Source organism: Bufo gargarizans, chromosome 10, assembly GCF_014858855.1.
Source record: "Bufo gargarizans isolate SCDJY-AF-19 chromosome 10, ASM1485885v1, whole genome shotgun sequence".
Taxonomy (NCBI): domain Eukaryota; kingdom Metazoa; phylum Chordata; class Amphibia; order Anura; family Bufonidae; genus Bufo; species Bufo gargarizans.
The window spans coordinates 113,205,629-113,224,285 of NC_058089.1; the positions used below are offsets into that span (position 1 = coordinate 113,205,629).

Consider the following 18,657-nt stretch of genomic DNA (forward strand, 5'->3'; position numbering starts at 1 on the left):
CCCTCCTGTACTGCCCCCTCTCCCTGTAACTGCCCTCCTGTACTGCCCCCTCTCCCTGTAACTGCCCTTCTGTACTGCCCCCTCTCCCTGTAACTGCCCTCCTGTACTGCCCCCTCTCCCTGTAACTGCCCTCCTGTACTGCCCCCTCTCCCTGTAACTGCCCTCCTGTACTGCCCCCTCTCCCTGTAACTGCCCTCCTACTGCCCCCACTGCCCCTGTACTGCCCCTCTCCTGTACTGCCCTCCTGTACTGCCCCCTCTCCCTGTAACTGCCCTCCTGTACTGCCCCCTCTCCCTGTAACTGCCCTCCTGTACTGCCCCCTCTCCCTGTAACTGCCCTCCTGTACTGCCCCCTCTCCCTGTAACTGCCCTCCTGTACTGCCCCCTCTCCCTGTAACTGCCCTCCTGTACTGCCCCCTCTCCCTGTAACTGCCCTCCTGTAACTTGCCTCCTATACTGTCCACTCACTGTAACTGCCTTCTTATACTGCCCCCTGGCTGTCACTCCCCTCCTATGCTGCCCCCCCTTCCCCCCCGGCTGTCACTCCCCTCCTATGCTGCCCCCCCCTTCCCCCCCGGCTGTCACTCCCCTCCTATGCTGCCCCCCCCCCCCCGGCTGTCACTCCCCTCCTATGCTGCCCCCCCCGCCCCTGGCTGTCACTCCCCTCCTATGCTGCCCCCCCTTCCCCCCCGGCTGTCACTCCCCTCCTATGCTGCCCCCCCTTCCCCCGGCTGTCACTCCCCTCCTATGCTGCCCCCCCTTCCCCCCGGCTGTCACTCCCCTCCTATGCTGCCCCCCTGGCTGTCACTCCCCTCCTATGCTGCCCCCCGGCTGTCACTCCCCTCCTATGCTGCTGTCACTCCCCTCCTATGCTGCCCCCCCCCCCCGGCTGTCACTCCCCTCCTATGCTGCCCCCCCCCCCCCCCGCTGTCACTCCCCTCCTATGCTGCCCCCCCCCCCCCCGGCTGTCACTCCCCTCCTATGCTGCTGTCACTCCCCTCCTATGCTGCCCCCCCCCCCCCCGGCTGTCACTCCCCTCCTATGCTGCCCCCCCCCCCCCGGCTGTCACTCCCCTCCTATGCTGCCCCCCCCCCCCGGCTGTCACTCCCCTCCTATGCTGCCCCCCCCCCCGGCTGTCACTCCCCTCCTATGCTGCCCCCCCCCCCTCCTATGCTGCCCCCCCCCCCCCGGCTGTCACTCCCCTCCTATGCTGCCCCCCCCCCCGGCTGTCACTCCCCTCCTATGCTGCCCCCCCCGGCTGTCACTCCCCTCCTATGCTTCCCCCTCCCCCCCCCCCCCCGGCTGTCAATCCCCTCCTATGCTGCCCCCCCCCAGGCTGTCACTCCCCTCCTATACTGGCCCCCCACCCCCCCCGCCCGGCTGTCACTTCCCCTCCTATGCTGCCCCCCCCCCGGCTGTCACTCCCCTCCTATGCTGCCCCCCCCCCGGCTGTCACTCCCCTCCTATGCTGCCCCCCCCCCGGCTGTCACTCCCCTCCTATGCTGCCCCCCCCCCCCCCCCGGCTGTCACTCCCCTCCTATGCTGCCCCCCCCCCCCGGCTGTCACTCCCCTCCTATGCTGCTTTCCCCCCCCCCCCCCCCCCCCCCCCCGGCTGTCACTCCCCTCCTATGCTTCCCCCTCCCCCCCCCGGCTGTCATTCCCCTCCTATGCTGCCCCCCCCGGCTGTCACTCCCCTCCTATACTGGCCCCCCACCCCACCCCCCCCGGCTGTCACTCCCCTCCTATGCTGCCCCCCCCCCCCCCGGCTGTCACTCCCCTCCTATACTGGCCCCCCACCCCACCCCCCCCGGCTGTCACTCCCCTCCTATGCTGCCCCCCCCCCCCCCCGGCTGTCACTCCCCTCCTATGCTGCCCCCCCCCGGCTGTCACTCCCCTCCTATGCTGCCCCCCCCCCCCCCCCGGCTGTCACTCCCCTCCTATGCTGCCCCCCCCCCCCCCGGCTGTCACTCCCCTCCTATGCTGCCCCCCCCCCCCGGCTGTCACTCCCCTCCTATGCTGCCCCCCCCCCCCCCGGCTGTCACTCCCCTCCTATGCTGCCCCCCCCGGCTGTCACTCCCCTCCTATGCTGCCCCTCCCCGGCTGTCACTCCCCTCCTATGCTGCCCCTCCCCGGCTGTCACTCCCCTCCTATGCTGCCCCCCCCGGCTGTCACTCCCCTCCTATGCTGCCCCCTCAGTGTTATTGCAGCTGTGAGGACATGGTGGATGCCCCAGTAAGAGAGGACGCGTCGTTGTGCTCACTTCATGTCTTCACTCCACAGATCACATTGTCTTGATGATTTGCATAATCATGTGGAGTCTGTGATGAGCTCCAAATTATACCCCCCCCCTCCCCGAAACCACAGTAACTAAAGATATTGAGTCACTTGTATATGACCCCTCAGTCCTATAGAGACCTGCTGTAAGTATACATGGGGGCCACAGGGGCCCAGAGTGAGGTGGATGCCAGCTGACTGGTGTCATGATGTTGCTGAGTCAATGGCTGTTTCCATCTATAAATTAACTTTTTGGCTTATAAAAATTCAAGTTCAAGTACCCAGTGATGGGTTTCTGGAGGGGGCTAATTTGGAATCTCTGCCAATTTGCTGGAGCACAAGCGAGTACAAGGAGCGTCTATCTCTGGAGGACCCGGCACAATTCATTTCAGTGTGATCAATGTAATACTTTATTTCCCCTGTGGAGGCGCTGCAGGAGAATTGATCCCCTGGAGATTTCTAGATAGTGGCTTAAAGGAGTCATTTGACCCGATGCCCTCTTTTCTCCTCTCCCAGGTTCACGGCATCCGGTATGACCACCGTTCCAGACTGATCATAGACGAGGGATGGCTAAGGTGTCCGCCCTGGGCGGGGTAGAAGATGAGACCCCCGGAGCAGATACAGTGGATGAATTCACCGCCCCTGGAAAACAGTGGAGCTTACTGGAGCAAAGCCGCCATCGGGTGCAGGCGCTATTCCCGGTGACGTTCACGGTCCTGGGGTACCTGGAGAACTTCAGCTGTGAGGACAGAGAAGATGGGAAGACGCCGGGACGCATCTGGCTGCAACTTAAAGGCAAGAAGCAAGACGTGCTAAAAGCTAAGGTACAGTGCGTGCATGTGATGGCGCGGGGGTAAATAGGTGCGCCGTTTGTATCGGGGTAGTTCCAATAAATCTGTGTGCGCTGCCAGGGAGCTGTCATGTCCGACAGTCTGGTTGCTATGGATACACTGCCTATCAAGCACCCGGTTTTCCTAGTAGCCAGTCAGTCTGGGGTTACTCCAGCCTCAAGCAACAAGGCTTGGTGGGACTGAAAGCGGTTTTCTCGTGAAGATAACGCCTGTCCATACGCCCTGTTAGGGTGTGTGTTTTTTGCATTATTCAGACGGGGTTCTTCACTCAGGACTCCCCATTAGGAGCAAAAATGAAAGGCCTCTCTGTACGAATGTTTTCATTTTTGGATGACTCCAGTCATGCTTGTGTCTTAAGGACAGCCTTTCGTCTGAATGGCCGCCATGTAATACCACATTTCCCCTGCAGTGGTCACTGTTTAGCTGGTGGTACCCAGGGCCGTGAGCTGGTTGCCCCGTGCGTCATGTTCTGGACAAGGTTTTCAGGACAGTAAAATTAGGCAATCAGTCTAGATTGCTAGGGGTGTGACTCCTGATCAGCTGGGGGCCACTGTGCGCAGTCCCCTTCATTAACAGCCACAGCGCCATACTTTTTGTAGTGGCTGCCCCTGGTATTACAGCTGAATGCGTTTCGGTCCCATTCAAACAGATAGAACTGAGCTGCAATACCGTACACAGCCACTGCAGAAAGTGTGGCACTGCGGCTGGTAAACGATAAAGAGGACCAAGTTCAGGGGCTTACTGCTAGGGATGGGGATTGGAGTGGGACCCCCACAGACTGGCTATTAATGGCCTATTAAAACTTGGCACTTTGCAGATATTTAGTAGTGCAGGTTCCCCCTGCGATGGTGCAGGCAGAGCCGCAGCTTCCTCTGTCATGTGTCATCGCCTATTTAACAACAAAAAAGTAATTTCCCACCGGGGAAAACTGGATCTTTACTAAACCTGTACAACCGGGTCGGTAGGCTCGCCTTCCTCAGTGACACGGATCTGTTGCTAAATTTAGTCATGGAGGATGAGAATACGCCTCGTTTTATGTCATCGTAAAAAGAGAAACTCAAATACCTCACGCAGCCTTCAGTACCGCGCACAACCTGCAGATAGGTGTGGCACTGTTTTTGGAAGAAGACAGCCACGTTTTTCTAATTCTGCACTGGCTGAACAGGGCGGAATCTTGGCAGGAAATACGGCCATTGCGTTTTTATCCTTCAACCATTGATTATGTAATTGAGAAAAATGAATGATTAATTAGGATTCATCGTCTTTGCAAGGCGAAGCGCCTGGTGGAAAGTCCTGCCGAGGAGCTATGAGGAAGCGCGCGTCGTCTGTAGTCACAGCCATACAGGAAGTTCTTCTGTAGTTTTGTGGTCGGACAGAGAGAAGTGTAGAAACGGGTCACCCGCAGGGAAACTCCGCATCCACGATTTTCTCAGAAGCTAATTCATGGTGACTCCGCAGCCGGTCATTCATCTTTTTTTTTTTTTTTTTTTTTTTTTTTTTTTTTCTTTTTTCTTTTTCTTTCTTCCTTAGATTGAATTTCCCAATCTATATAAAGTGTCTCAACAATACAATGGACTCCAGGGGCGGATTGGCCCTGGAGAAAAACCTAAAAGTGGCCCCATGTTGTAGACGGGCAAGGGGGGTGAAAAAAAAAAATCTGTATCCCATGTCAGACTCTGCGTCACGTGTGTCCCATTGTTTCCAGTGGGTGTCCACGTTGGCATACATACGTGACACTGTTTCTGCACATTCGCCATGGCGAGGTACGTGCGTCATCTGGACTAATGTTAACGCAAAACCACAGCAGAAAACCAAATGTGAGCCTCTGATTTCAAGGTGCATAGAGAAGGGTATGTTCCCATAGCAGTCACTATAAAGCAGGGGTGTAAAATGGGGAAAGGGGCACGATGCTGGGAGCCAGGGGAGCACAAACAAGTATATATACCCTGGCCGGGATATTTAGGTAAATTATATCCTAGCCCAGAAGTCGCATTAAGGCGTCTACAGGTGTCATGGATGTCTGCACACACGGGACTGAATTAATGTGAGCACGAGCTGGGTATGAAAGGTAAAATAAGTACATATGAAGGTGACTCCTAATGTCAGTCCGGCGCTGGCACATGGCGCTAGTAAGGTGCTGCCAGGTGGTCGGCCCACAGGCGGGCTGATCTGCTGCAGCATTCGTATACATACAGAGGATACACTAATCTGGAAAATCCGTCCTCTTTGGACATATCATAAAAGGAACAAAGATTGACCAGGCAATCATCACACAACCAAGGTGGTTCCCCCTTTATTTTGGGGTCTGCGGCAGGGTATATGTTGAGGCAGGGTCCCATTAATACTGGGTGCCATATCTCCACAGACTGATCCGCACCGATAAGGCTACATTCACACGTCATTTTCCTATATCCCGATTTTTGGTCCGTTTTTTTTTTGCGGATCCGTTGTTCCTGAAAATGTTTCCGTATGTCATCCGTTTTTTGCGGATCCGCAAAAAATGGAAACGTGTATAAATTTCAATAATCAAATAAAGTTGTTTGGATTTCTTTGAAAAAAAATTGAAAGAAAAAATAAATAAATAAATTTGTTATGTGTTTCCAGGAACGGATTCCGTATAAAACGGATGACATACGGAATGACATCCGAATGTCTTCCGTTTTTTTGCGGATCCATTGACTTTGTATTGTACCAGGATCCGAATTTTGCGGAAAAGAATAGGACATGTTTTATATTTAAACGGACATGCGGAACGGAACAACGGAAACGGACAGCACACATTGTGCTGTCCGATTATTTTTCCAGGACCCATTGAAAATGAATGGGTCCAGATCTGGTCCTGATCTGTTCCGCAAAAAACTGAACAGATCAGGAAAGAAAAAACGGACGTGTGAATGGACCCTAATACAAATGTCTGCATCCGTTCAGAACTGATCCGTTTGTATTATCTGTAACATAGCCAAAACGGATCCGTCTTGAACACCATTGAAAGTCTATGGGGGGGCGGATCCGTTTTGCATTGTGTCAGTGAAAGCGGATCCGTCCCCATTGACTTACATTGTGTGTCAGGACAGATTCGTTTGCCTCCGCATCGTCAGGCGGACCCCAAAACGCTGCAAGCAGCCTCCAGAGCAGAATGGAGGCTGAACGGAGGCAAACTGATGCATTCTGAGCGGATCCTTTTCCATTCAGAATGCATTAGGGCAAAACTGATCCGTTTGAACCGCTTGTGAGAGCCCTGAACGGATCTCACAAGCGGAAACCAAAACGCAAGTGTGAAAGTAGCCTAGAATGATCACTGAAGTATGTCCAGCATCTTTTTGACCCTTACCATGCCAGAGAGGCGGCCTACATGGCAGCAAGGGGAGAAGCCACCCAGTATTAATGTGAATGTGACCTCAACATATACCCTGCTGCATTACCCAAAACCTTGGTTGTGTGATCATTGATCAGGCACCACTTGCAATCTATTTTTATTTTTTTAATCTTAGCTCAAAACTATTACGTTTTCCAGGTGTTTCTTTTTACATTTTACAGTAGTGTGTTAAGGAGTCCCCTGTATCCATCATATATAGGCTAGATGGCCGCCATGGTCTTTTTATGTTCTCGGTCTCCCACTACCATATGTGCTTTGCAGTAGGGTGGTTTCCATACTCAAATTTTGATTCGGTTTCGACACCATAAAATAATATTGTGATACTCGATACCACACGAAAAAAATAAAATGCCCCAAAAAAAAAACGCATGCATTCCTTATTTTATGGGACATCCGGCTCATAATTGAACAGTCAGATCCTATTTTTGGGGGGGACAAGGTGAAAAAAAAATGATTAATTGCACGGTTATTTTAATTTTTTTCTGTTATGGCGCTCACCGCATAGGAGATTTTTTTTTTTTTTTTTTTTTTTTTAATATTTTAATAGTTTGGGCTTTTCGGAAGTGGCAATATGTGATCTATTTATTGTTTATATATTTTATATGTAAAATTGGGAAAGGGGGTGATTTATACTTAATATTTTGGTGTGTTTTTTACTGTTTATTTATTAACTATTTCCCCCCTTAGGGGCAAGAACCTGGGATCTTTTTATCCTTTGTCCTATTCACCCTAATAAAGATCTATCAGGGTGAATAGGATCTCACACTCTCCCTGCTGCCCTGTGCATAGTGCACACAGCAGCAGGGAGATTACTATGGCAGCCAGGGCTTCAGTAGCGTCCTGGCTGCCATGGTAACCGATCAGAGCCCCAGGATTACACTGCTGGGGCTCTGATCAGAAGCTGCCACTGCCACCAATGAGGAGGAGGGGAGGGGTCCCTGTGGCCACTGCCACCAATGTTTTTGATACTGGGGGGGAGGGGCACACTGTGCCACCAATGTTTTTAATACTGGGGGGGAGGGAGCACTGCGCCACCAATGATAGTTAACCTTTAATACAGGAGGTGGTACCGTCAGAATCAAATAGCCGGCACCCTGCCTTTGACAGAGAGCTGCGATCAGCGGCAGTTAACCCCGCAGCGCCCTGTCATAGAGGCTGGGCACCGCCTCCTGTATTAGAAGTTAACCTTTATCGGTGGCGCAGTACGCCTGCCCCTCCTCCTCCCGTCTCTCCTCATTGGCAGCTGAGGCACGGGGGGGGGGGGACGGGGGGACTGCTTCCTTCTCCCCTGTGCTGATGAGGGAACCAGCGCGCTCCAAGTTCTGTGATACTAGACGGAAAAATGGGAATTCTTTGTATCGTATCGAAACGTGTACAAAAGTATCGATTGGGTATCGAAATTTCGATACCCTAAACAACCCTACTTTGCAGGAGGATCTGACCCCCTTTTCTCTCTTGCAGGAGTACGTCAAAGGCCTCTGTGAACCTGAGATGGAGATAACAGACACCTACCCCAAGGAGATGCATTGCATATTTGCCGGCGCTCAGAGTTTATTCCTCAACCGTCTCATTACGGACACTTGTGCTCACATCGCCATGGCGGAAATTGGCGTCCTATGTATTAAAGGGGGAACAGAACCCGTCGTCTTGGCCCAGAGTCACATCCAACAGTTTGTTAGACTTTTTAGAAACAATGAAAGTTCACCCCAAGGCCGAGAACCGGAAGTAAAGCGGAGTTTTAAAGATTTTGTGGAACGCAATGCAGATAAGTACACAATGGACTTACTATTACTGCCCAGCGCGCTAAAGGAGGAGCTGCTGAACCTGACGTTGGAGGAACAGTGTTCTTCAGTTTCTAGTGATGCAGATCTCGAAGTCGCAATAGTAAATACCAATGCGAAAGCCCAGTCCCATATTAGTCAGTGCACTGACCAGTCGAGAAGAAACACATGTACCCCCGTGACGGAGCTGACCAACCAGCTGGACTCTGTGTTTTACGGTGCACCAGAAACGCAACCAAACCCGGCCTCCATGTCTGGGACAAAGAGACGTAGCTCAGAGAGTGAAGAAAGACGTCTGAAGAAGCCCTTCTCCTTAGAAGGCATCCAGTTGGACGGTCCCATCTCCAGAACTCACGCTAAGTCTGATGTCCCCTTTATTGACTTGGTTTCTGATTCCGGTGAAGACTCGTTGATCGTTGTGGAGAACGACTACAGCGTAAGCGCCGAAACGGAATACAAGATCCTTGTAAACTTTTTCATAAGCATGGGATATTTCAAGGAAGTGGTTGAAAAGGTTATCTGTGACTTGGGGCAGTTTGAGGAACCTTTGAAGCTTCTTGAACAAATAGAAAAAGAATGTAATAAGGTGCCGATGGCGAAGAGCCAGGTGGAGATTAATGCCCGCAGTCAGCAAAAAGAGGCCAAAAAGGAATCGCAGCCGCAGCAGGAGGTGATTGTAGATCCCGTCAGGACATATGCGTGCAGTAATGGAGTCTCTAGGAACAGCCCCATAGGTACCGAAGGATTTGCAACTAAGAAACCAGACATGGAAGTGACTTTACCAAAAAATATAAGCTTTGTTGCAAGAGGCGCTTCTAGTCCTCCAAGGAATAGACCTGACTTGGCCCTAGAAGGACCCGGACCATCCAACCTGCCTCCAGTCAAAGTTACGAATCCGATCCCTGTCAAATCCTCCAGTCCTACTTATCCACCAGTACGTGTACAGAATGACAAGTCTGAGAACCTGAAGCCATCTGTAACTGGAGTTCAAATATTCCTCAATTCAATTAAAACGCCTTATAAACTAGAGTTAAAGAATGAGCCCGGGAAAGCGGATCTCAGACACATCATTATCGATGGAAGCAATGTGGCTATGAGGTCAGTACTCCGCTGATTGTCTTCACACGTTCCATCTTTCCCCTATTGCTGTAGGGAGGTTACGAGATAGTCGCGCCTACAGTAGTCAGACAATAAGCACTTCCATAGGCAGGAAAGTACAAATTTGGTGACTAGAGTTTACTAGGTTCGTTGGCTACACAAGTCCTCGGATTTATCCAGACTGTGAGGTCAATGCCGCCGTGCTCTTTGTTGTAGTGAGATCAGGGCTCTGGCTGGAGCACAACCTTCTAGTGAGGTCCGTGCTGTCCTGGTTGTTGTGGTGTCGGCAGGCTCAGACTGGCCCACAGGGGTACAGGGAAATCCCCGGAGGGCCCCTGAGCAAGGTGGGCCCCTAGTCTCACACCCCCTGCACAAGTGGCACATAACACATTAGATTTAGTACACTACATACATATATTCAATGTACAGCACCTCAACCAGCTTATGTTCATATAAAAAAACTTGTTAGATTATTTATTATTTTTGAATGTATCCGTACGGTGGGCACCCAAAATAAATTTTACTGGTGGTCCCTAGGTACCCCAGTCCGACACTGGGTGTCGGTATCATCAGATGAGAAGCCCGAGTCATATGAGTGAAACTCATGAGGGATACAGAAAAAAGCAACGCAGCGCCCATTTAGCCGTGTGATGATTGCAGTCACAATACATGACAAGTGGAAGATTTGATGTGTCCATGAGTCACAATACAAGAATAAACTTCGGGGTAGCTGATCGAGGATGGCATCATGCAGAAACCAGAGAAATACCGAAAGCAAAACTGTAGATGGATGTTATCACACATGATAGTCAGCTCTTGTGTTTCATATTAATGCTATTGTACTGCTTAAAGGGTTTGTCCAGGAATTTGATATTGGATGGCCTATCCTCAGGATAGGTCATTAATACCAGTTCATCGGGATCTGACTGCAGGACCCCGGCCGATCAGCTCTTGATCAGCACTCACTGGAGCTCTCCAGCCTCTTCACAGCTTCCCAAGCACAGCGCCATACATTGTATAGTGGCTATGCATGGTATTGCAGATCAGCGCCATTGACTTGAGGTACAGTGATGTCACATGGCCTAGTAAGAAGCCACAGCTCTCATCGGACCCCTGCTGATATGATATTGATGAATTGTCCTAAGGATAGGTCGTCAATATCAAATTCCCAGATAACCCTCTCCCTCCCTGCTCAATGACCTCTGTAGAGGTCACAAAACATGCCCTCAACACTCTCCCATAGAAGTCAATGAACGTCTTCAGACACCTGCTTCCTCTGGTCCTTGTGACCGCTGTAAAGCAAATCTCTGACTGCTGCTAACAACCACTCAAGCAAGATGGCCGCCCCTGTAATCATGTTCAAGAAACATAACTGGCTGACGACGGGGGTTGAAGACGCGCCGATTGTCCACATGCGGTTTAGCTCTATTCAGTGGAGCTAAACCGCGATCGGGTCTGCGTCCTCCAATGTGAACAACAGTGGCGGTTTCTGTCAGGGTATATGCAGTAGATTTTGACGGCGTCAAAATCTGCAATATGAACCGGCCCTATGAGCTGAACAGCCTTGACTGATGCCTATTACCTGCACTGATACATTGTAGCAAATTAAGGGTATGTTCACACGATCGTGCCGTGTTTTGCGGTCCGCAAGTTGCAGATTTTCAGAACACAGATGCCGGCCGTAGGCGTTCCACATATTTTGGAATGCACAGGGGTGACGCTATGTAAAAAAATGCCTATTCTTGTCTGCGATTTTAGAGAAGAATAGGACAATTTCTATCTTTCTTGTGGGGCCGCGGAACGGAACTACAGATGTGGACAGCACACAGTGTGCTGTCCGCATGTTTGCGGCCCCATTGAAATGAATAGGTCCACACCGGAACGGATGCGGACCCATTCATACGGTCGTGTGAATGTAGCCTAACTCGCATAGGATTGTCTAGACCAGGGATCAGCAACCTTAAAGGGAACCTGTCACCGGGATTTTGTGCATAGAGCTGAGGACATGGTTTGCTAGATTGCTGCTAGCACATCCGCAATACTCAGTCCCCATAGCTCTGTGTGCTTTTATTGTGTCAAAAAAACGATTTGATACATATGCAAATTAACCTGAGGAGTCCTGTCCCTGACTCATCTCACGTACAGGACTCATATCAGGTTAATTTGCATATGTATCAAATCGTTTTTTTTACACAATAAAAGCACACAGAGCTATGGGGACTGGATATTGCGGATGTGCTAGCGGCCATCTGGCAACCCATGTCCTCAGCTCTATGCACAAAATCCCGGTGACAGGTTCCCTTTAAGCACACCAGCTGTTGTAAAACTACAATTCCCAGCATGCTCCATTAATTTCTATGCAAGCTCTTAGAAGAGCAGAGCAAGTATGCATGCTGGGAGTTGTAGTTTCACAACAGCTGGAGTGCCAGAGATTCCCTACCCCTGGTCTACACTGCATGTATTGGGCGAGGAGAGGTTTTTCCTTTCTGGGTCTAATATAGAATCTTTACATTTTTCAAGATCTCTGCTTGCTTATAAAGTATATGAGAACATTGCAGATCTTTTTATTGTGTGATAATTAAGCTGTATCATGAAAGACTGGATGATCCCTTTTTAATAGTGTGTTTTTTTATAGTTTTAGCAAAGTTTGGAGTTTTGTCAGTATAGAAGTAGAATGTAGAAATATTAGTCATTTTTTATGATTTACGGTATTGCTCACGGTTTTGCCTCTTTACACGAGTGAGACTCATTACTTTCAATAGTTTCTCTATTGGTGACACTGTTTCGGGAACAGTAGGTTTTGGTGTAAAATTAGAAATGTTTTTAATTTTGAGAAAGTGAACATTTGTGAGATCTCGTGTCAGCGGGCAGGTGGGTCTGAGTCACATCTGTTCTCTGGTGACGCCAGTCACATGCGGGTAGTCTGATTGGAGGGGAGCTGCCATCGTGCGTATCTGGTTATGTTACAGAAACCACAAATCCCAAGGCATGATGAGAATTGTAGTCCTGCTGCAGCTGGAAAGCACCAGTGTGCAGCATAGTATTGCTGATCAGTCTTATGACTCTGATTGTCACTGTGTCAGCAGCAGCTGCTAGTAGCGGTATTACAGAGGAGCCCAGAGCTTGTGTGGAAGGTTATTTCGGTTGTGTCCTAATCAGTGCAGTCTAAACCTATGGCACTGTACAGGTTATATAGAAATCACCTAGTACATACACTGTACATACATTACTTATCCTGTACTGATCCTGAGTTACCTGCTGTATTATACCCCAGAGCTGCACTCACTATTCTGCTGGTGCAGTCACTGTGTACATACATTACTTATCCTGTACTGATCCTGAGTTACATCCTGTATCATACTCCAGAGCTGCACTCACTATTCTGCTGGTGCAGTCACTGTGTACATACATTACTTACCCTGTACTGATCCTGAGTTACATCCTGTATTATACTCCAGAGCTGCACTCACTATTCTGCTGGTGGAGTCACTGTGTACATACATTACTTATCCTGTACTGACCCTGAGTAACATCCTGTATTGTACTCCACAGCTGCACTCACTATTCTGCTGGTGCAGTCACTGTGTACATACATTACTTATCCTGTACTGATCCTGAGTTACATCCTGTATTGTACTCCAGAGCTGCACTCACTGTTCAATGTGTGCACTGTAACACTAATGTCATCCACACACTTTGTGTAATCACCTGAGTTGAGGAGTTATAGTTGGTGACACTTTCACGTTGGCTTCTTGCAGACACGGATTACAGAAGTTCTTCTCCTGCCGAGGAATTGCAATAGCCGTGGAATATTTCTGGAAGAGAGGACACCGGAATATCACAGTGTTTGTTCCTCAATGGCGAACGAAGCGAGATCCCAACATCACAGGTAATGCGGGGGACACTTGTGTGTGACTGCCATACAGAGGTTTCAGGCTCGGACGCAGCGTGGCTTACTGAGGATGATGGCGTCACTTTGTGCTAGAATATGTTTTCCGGAAATGGAATCTTGACGACTTATCCTCGGCAGAGGGTTGTGCTGAGCGCTGCGGTCCCTCCCTAGGCCAGTGACGTCACATTCATTGGTCACATGACCTATGTGCTGCTCAGTCGCATTCAATTGAATTAGCCTAGACTGCAATGCCAGGAGCAGCCACTATACAACGTACGGCGCTGTGCTTCAAACAGCTGATCAGATACTGATGACCTATCCTGAGGACAGGCCATGAAAATTGATTTCCCGTGAAAACCCATTTAAATCGACCTTTATCAAAGTCCATTCATTACAGATATTCCCCCCGATACACACCTAAAATGGACACCTGAATGGAATTCCAGACTGCAGTGAAGACTGACACTTGGGACAGTAGTTGAGAGGGAGTTGGACAGGGAAAATGTCAGATTTCTAAACCATTTGGGGTCTGTGGAAAGGTGGGAGACAATGAAATATAGAGAACAATGATTAGAGACGTGGCCCTAGCGCGACTCTGCAGGACGCCCTGTGATGTCATTCAGCTGGCATGTTCAGTAGCTTGCGCCCCCACCCATCGCTTGTTTTGCTGCAGGGTAACGTCGTTGCGGTTTCAAGGATGTCATAGTGAAACTTTTGCTCTGCAGTATTTTTTTTTTCATTTTTACTTTCATATTTTCCTGCCTGAATAATGATAGAAATAAGCGGAAATTCTTCTGTTATAAGAAAACGTCAGGTTTCTTCAGACTGATGCTGGATGACGAGCGGGCTCCTTCATTACAGAGAGCCGTGTTTTAGGGGCGTTTCACACAATCTCATCCCAGGATGTATTATATGTCAGTATTAGGCCTCATGCACACGACGGTTGTGTGTTTTGCGTTCCGCAAATTGCGGAACGGCATAGACAGCTATTGATATAACTGCCTATTCTTGTCCGCAGAACGGACAAGAATATGACATGTTATATTTTTTTATTTTTTTTGCGGACCACGGAACAGAGCAACGGATGCGGACAGCACATGAGTACTGTCCGCATCTTTTGCGGCCCCATTGAAGTGAATGGGTCCGCATCCAAGCCGCAAAAACTGCGGCTCGGATGCGGACCAAAATAACGGTTGTGTGCATGAGGCCTTACTCACATGTCATGGCCCAACCGCAGAGATAACTCTCCTGAATTTGCAGCCTCATAGGGATCCATGATGCTGTTAGTTCAGTTCAGGCTGTGGCACACACGAGTCATACCGACATATAATACATCTTGGGGTGCGTTTGTGTGAATGGCCGCCTACTCTGCAATGTAGATATGCCCAGTCGCGGGAGATATGAGACCCTGTGGCTGCTTCTCCGCATGGTCAGCTTGATTGATAGGTCTGTTTACGTATAGGGTCAATCAAGCTGGGCATGGAGAAGCCGCTCAATGGGGCAGATTTATCCTTGGTTTTATGCCATTTTTAGGGGGAATTTTTTTTTTTTCTGGTGAACATCATATTTGTGACTTGTTAGGCCTCTATCACACGGCGAGTTTTCCGTGCGGATGCAATGCGTGAGGTGAACGCATTGCATCCGCAGCTGAATCCGTACCCATTCATTTCTATGGGGCTGTGCACATGAGCAGTGATTTTCAGGCATCACTTGTGCGTTGCGTGAAAATCGTAGCATGCTCTATATTGTGCGTTTTTCATGCAACGCAGGCCCCATAGAAGTGAATGGGGCTGCGTGAAAATCTCAAGCAAGTGCGGATGCGGTTGCTAGGTGGCGATCGGGATGGGGACCTGATCTTTATTATTTTCCCTTATAACATGGTTATAAGGGAAAATAATAGCATTCTTAATACAGAATGCTTAGTAAAATAGGGATGGAGGGGTTAAAATAAACACACAATAATTATTAAACTCGCCTCATCCACTTGTGCGCGCTGCCCATCTCGTCTTCTTTCTTCTTCTTTGATAACCTGGGAGGAAAAGGACCTTTGGTGACGTCACTGCGCCCATCACATGATCCATCACCATGGTGATGGCTCCGCACTTATCACATGGTCCATCACCAAGGTGATGGACCACGTGATGAGCACAGTGACGTCACCAAAGGTCCTTTTCCTCCCTAGTCATCAAAGAAGAAGAAAGAGGACGTGATGGGCAGCGCGCACAAGTGGATGAGGTGAGTTTAATAATAAATTTTTATTTTTTAACGCCTCAATCCACATTTTAGTAAGCAATCTGTATTAAGAATGCTATTTATTTCCCTTATAACCATGTTATAAGGGATGTTAAAGTAGCCCTAAATTAGAGCATCCGAGATGCACTCTGGTGCTCCAAATCAATGTACCCCCAAGGGGTTAATATCCACGCGTGGTTGAGAGACTGGACACTGACACAGAAGCTGGTTAAAGCAATCTCTAATTTATTACAGAAAGTAAGCGGTATATGTATCTTCAGAAAAGGGCAGTACTTTCTGAGGCCCAGCTATTATTTCATTGGCTCAAAAGGAAGCAGAGATAAGAGAAACAGAGATAACATCCTAACATCTGCGCACTGTGTATCACTTTGGAATGTGAACTAATGTAAACTTCTAAGTGTCCGCCATTTTGTAATGGCGTCTATTCTAACAATAATACTGCATACGTCATATGTGACACTTCAAGGAGGTGCTTTTCTATAGGCAGTGAATAATATGTATATATCATCAAGTCATATGATTGGCTTATGCATTCCTCCACAATCTATACACCTTACACCTCCCTTGGGACACCTGTACAAAGATGAGAAAACAGACCCTTCCCACAGCACAGCTCTTTGCCCCCCCCCCCCCCCCTCTCTTCTCCAGTCTTGAAACAAAGAGGGGGGTGGGAGGCACTTGAAGAAGAAAAAGTTAACTCATTACAGTCCTAGAGACACAAAATATAGAATAAAATTCACACATCTTTAACAGGGAAAATAATCAAATCTACACAACACCTAACCCAAACACGAACTTCTGTGAAGAAGTCCGGGTCTGGGTACCAAACATGCCGATTTTTCTCACGCGCGTGCAAAACGCATTAAAACGCTTTGCATTCACCGGGGGAAAATCGCGCATTTTCCCGCAACGCCCGTGTGAAAGAGGCCTTACACTTCTCTACAAGCGTGCAAGGATTAGCATGGCCTCCTGTAGCCTGACAGATTCACTATAATTTACGTCTAAAACGGGAAAATGAAATTGCAGCGCATTTCGGACTGTCAGGTGTGCCGCATCCTAATAAATTTGGTGCATCTTAGGACTTAAGCACACGACTGTATATTTGGAGTCTGCAAAAAAAAAAAACTGTTGGCATCCGTATTGCATCCATTATTTATTTTACAGACCCATTGAAGTGAATGGTTCCGCATACGGACCTGTTTAAAAAAACAAAAAGAAACTGAAACAAGAAAAAAATAAGTTTGTGTGAGCCCTTACCCCGAAAGACTCGTAAGGCCTGTGTTGTCATTGGTTGATGAGAAAGTAAATGTTCGTCTTGTTTCTTGTCTTACAGAGCAGTACTTCCTTCAGCAGCTGGAAGAACTGGGAATCTTATCCTTCACCCCTTCCAGGACGGTGTTGGGCTCTCGAATTGCAGCACACGATGACAGGTGTGTAAGATCTATATATATTGGGTTCAGGAGCAGTCAGGGCTTGTGCCTCAGTTCTATTCTGCATGGCCCAAGCTGTCAGTACAGTGCGTTTATCTAAGCAGGGGGCGACTGTTCTTTGGGGGGCTGTGATCTCTATTTGCGATGGGTCTTTTAGTTACTCACAGAGAGGGATCTGAAATCTGGCGCCCCCACGATCACGTGTTAATAACGTAAATGGCGCGCACAGCTGGATCAACGCAGCGCCACACACTGTATAGTGGTCGTTCTCAGGTACTGCAGCTAATATTCCTCTGCATAGTAACATACCTGCACCCCTCCTGCAGTTGCTATTGACTGCGACATCTAAGCTGTTTAACTGCTACTGCCGACAGTGACCTTCCCATAGCAGAGTGCCTGTATGGCGGTCCACGGGGTCTGATGGAGGGGGTTGTGCAAGGTTTGGCTCGGCTTGAATTTCCTCTCTTTCTGCAGATTCCTTCTACACTTGTCGGATAAGACTGGAGGAGTCATAGTCACCAACGACAATCTGCGGGAGTTTGTGGTAGAATCTCCTGTGTGGACCCAGATTATCAAAGAAAGGTCTGTGCCCATTTTCATTACTCATTTGCCCATAAATTCCACACCGTTCTCATTTATCACCCGTCCACATCGGCAGATTCGCATGTACAAGGGGCCTTGGGCTGTTCACTAAACTAGGGGCCCCCATGGTATCCAGACATGGAGGGTAATTTCCACCCTGAGATTTTGTGTAGATTTTGCTTCTAGTGCATTAAAAAGGGTGAAATCTGCCGTGAAAATCCGTGGCTCTTCCACGACATCATGGACATGCTGTGGATTTGTCAGCAGCGCGCCTGTATTTGTGCACAGGTTTCGTAGCGCTATTTGCCTTGTCCTGCTAATTGGCACAGATGCAAATGCCCTGCAATTCTGTCCTCGCCCTGTGCCCCAATAAATACCTGCTGCACTATAGACATATCCTGTGCCCTTCTGTATATACTCCCTATTGTCCCTCTAAACACCTTGTGTATGCTGTGCCCCCTTTTATAGGATGTTCACCGACCCTATTCCCCCACAGTATGTACACTCTGCATCCCAATATACACATGATGTGGCCACCAGTCTCCATACTGGGAGTGGCGGCTGCTGCAACGCATGTGGCAGCCATGGCTAGTAAGTAATAAGGGAGAGGCGTAAGGGCGCCCATGGGTAGCTGCCTAAACTGAAATAACTGTGTGATCACTGAGGGCCTAAATACTGGGACCACCCACGACCACATGAATGGGTGTTCTCTGTCCCTGTATTGTATGGCCTGGTGGTCACACGCGCACACTGCGGCTCCAGAAGATAGCAGAGTGCTGTACCCCATACACCTTAAAGGGGTTTTCTGGGTTCAGAGCTGAACCCGGACATAACATCATCTTTACTCATTAAGCCTGTAGGAGTGAAGCATCAGAATTCAGAACATTTCTTGCTTCGATGACCCCCCGCCCCCCTGCCCGGCGCTGCTATCGCCTAGCAGTGATCCCAGTGATGTCACCGTCACAAATTGGGCGGTCTATAGCGCTGCCCTAGGCTCTAATAAAGCCTAGGAGATCGCTAAAGACCGCCCATTTGTGCCGATGATGTCACCGGGCTCACTGCTAGGTTGAAGGGCAAATAGGAGCATCGGAGCAAGAAATGCTCCGATGTTCCACTTGGAC

General features: G+C 49.2%; 1 protein-coding gene across 2 annotated transcripts in view; it reads left to right on the forward strand.

Moving 5' to 3' along the window:
- LOC122920625 (NEDD4-binding protein 1-like) overlaps positions 1-18,657 on the forward strand; it is a 29,911-nt gene that overhangs the window by 762 nt on the left and 10,492 nt on the right. For both annotated transcript variants that reach the window (XM_044270281.1, XM_044270280.1), the window contains exons 2-6: positions 2,790-3,097; positions 7,962-9,379; positions 13,138-13,268; positions 16,858-16,954; positions 17,429-17,536. In XM_044270281.1, coding sequence (XP_044126216.1) covers positions 2,840-3,097; positions 7,962-9,379; positions 13,138-13,268; positions 16,858-16,954; positions 17,429-17,536 — 2,012 coding nt within the window. In that variant the 5' untranslated portion in view covers positions 2,790-2,839. The remainder of the gene's footprint in view (positions 1-2,789; positions 3,098-7,961; positions 9,380-13,137; positions 13,269-16,857; positions 16,955-17,428; positions 17,537-18,657) is intronic.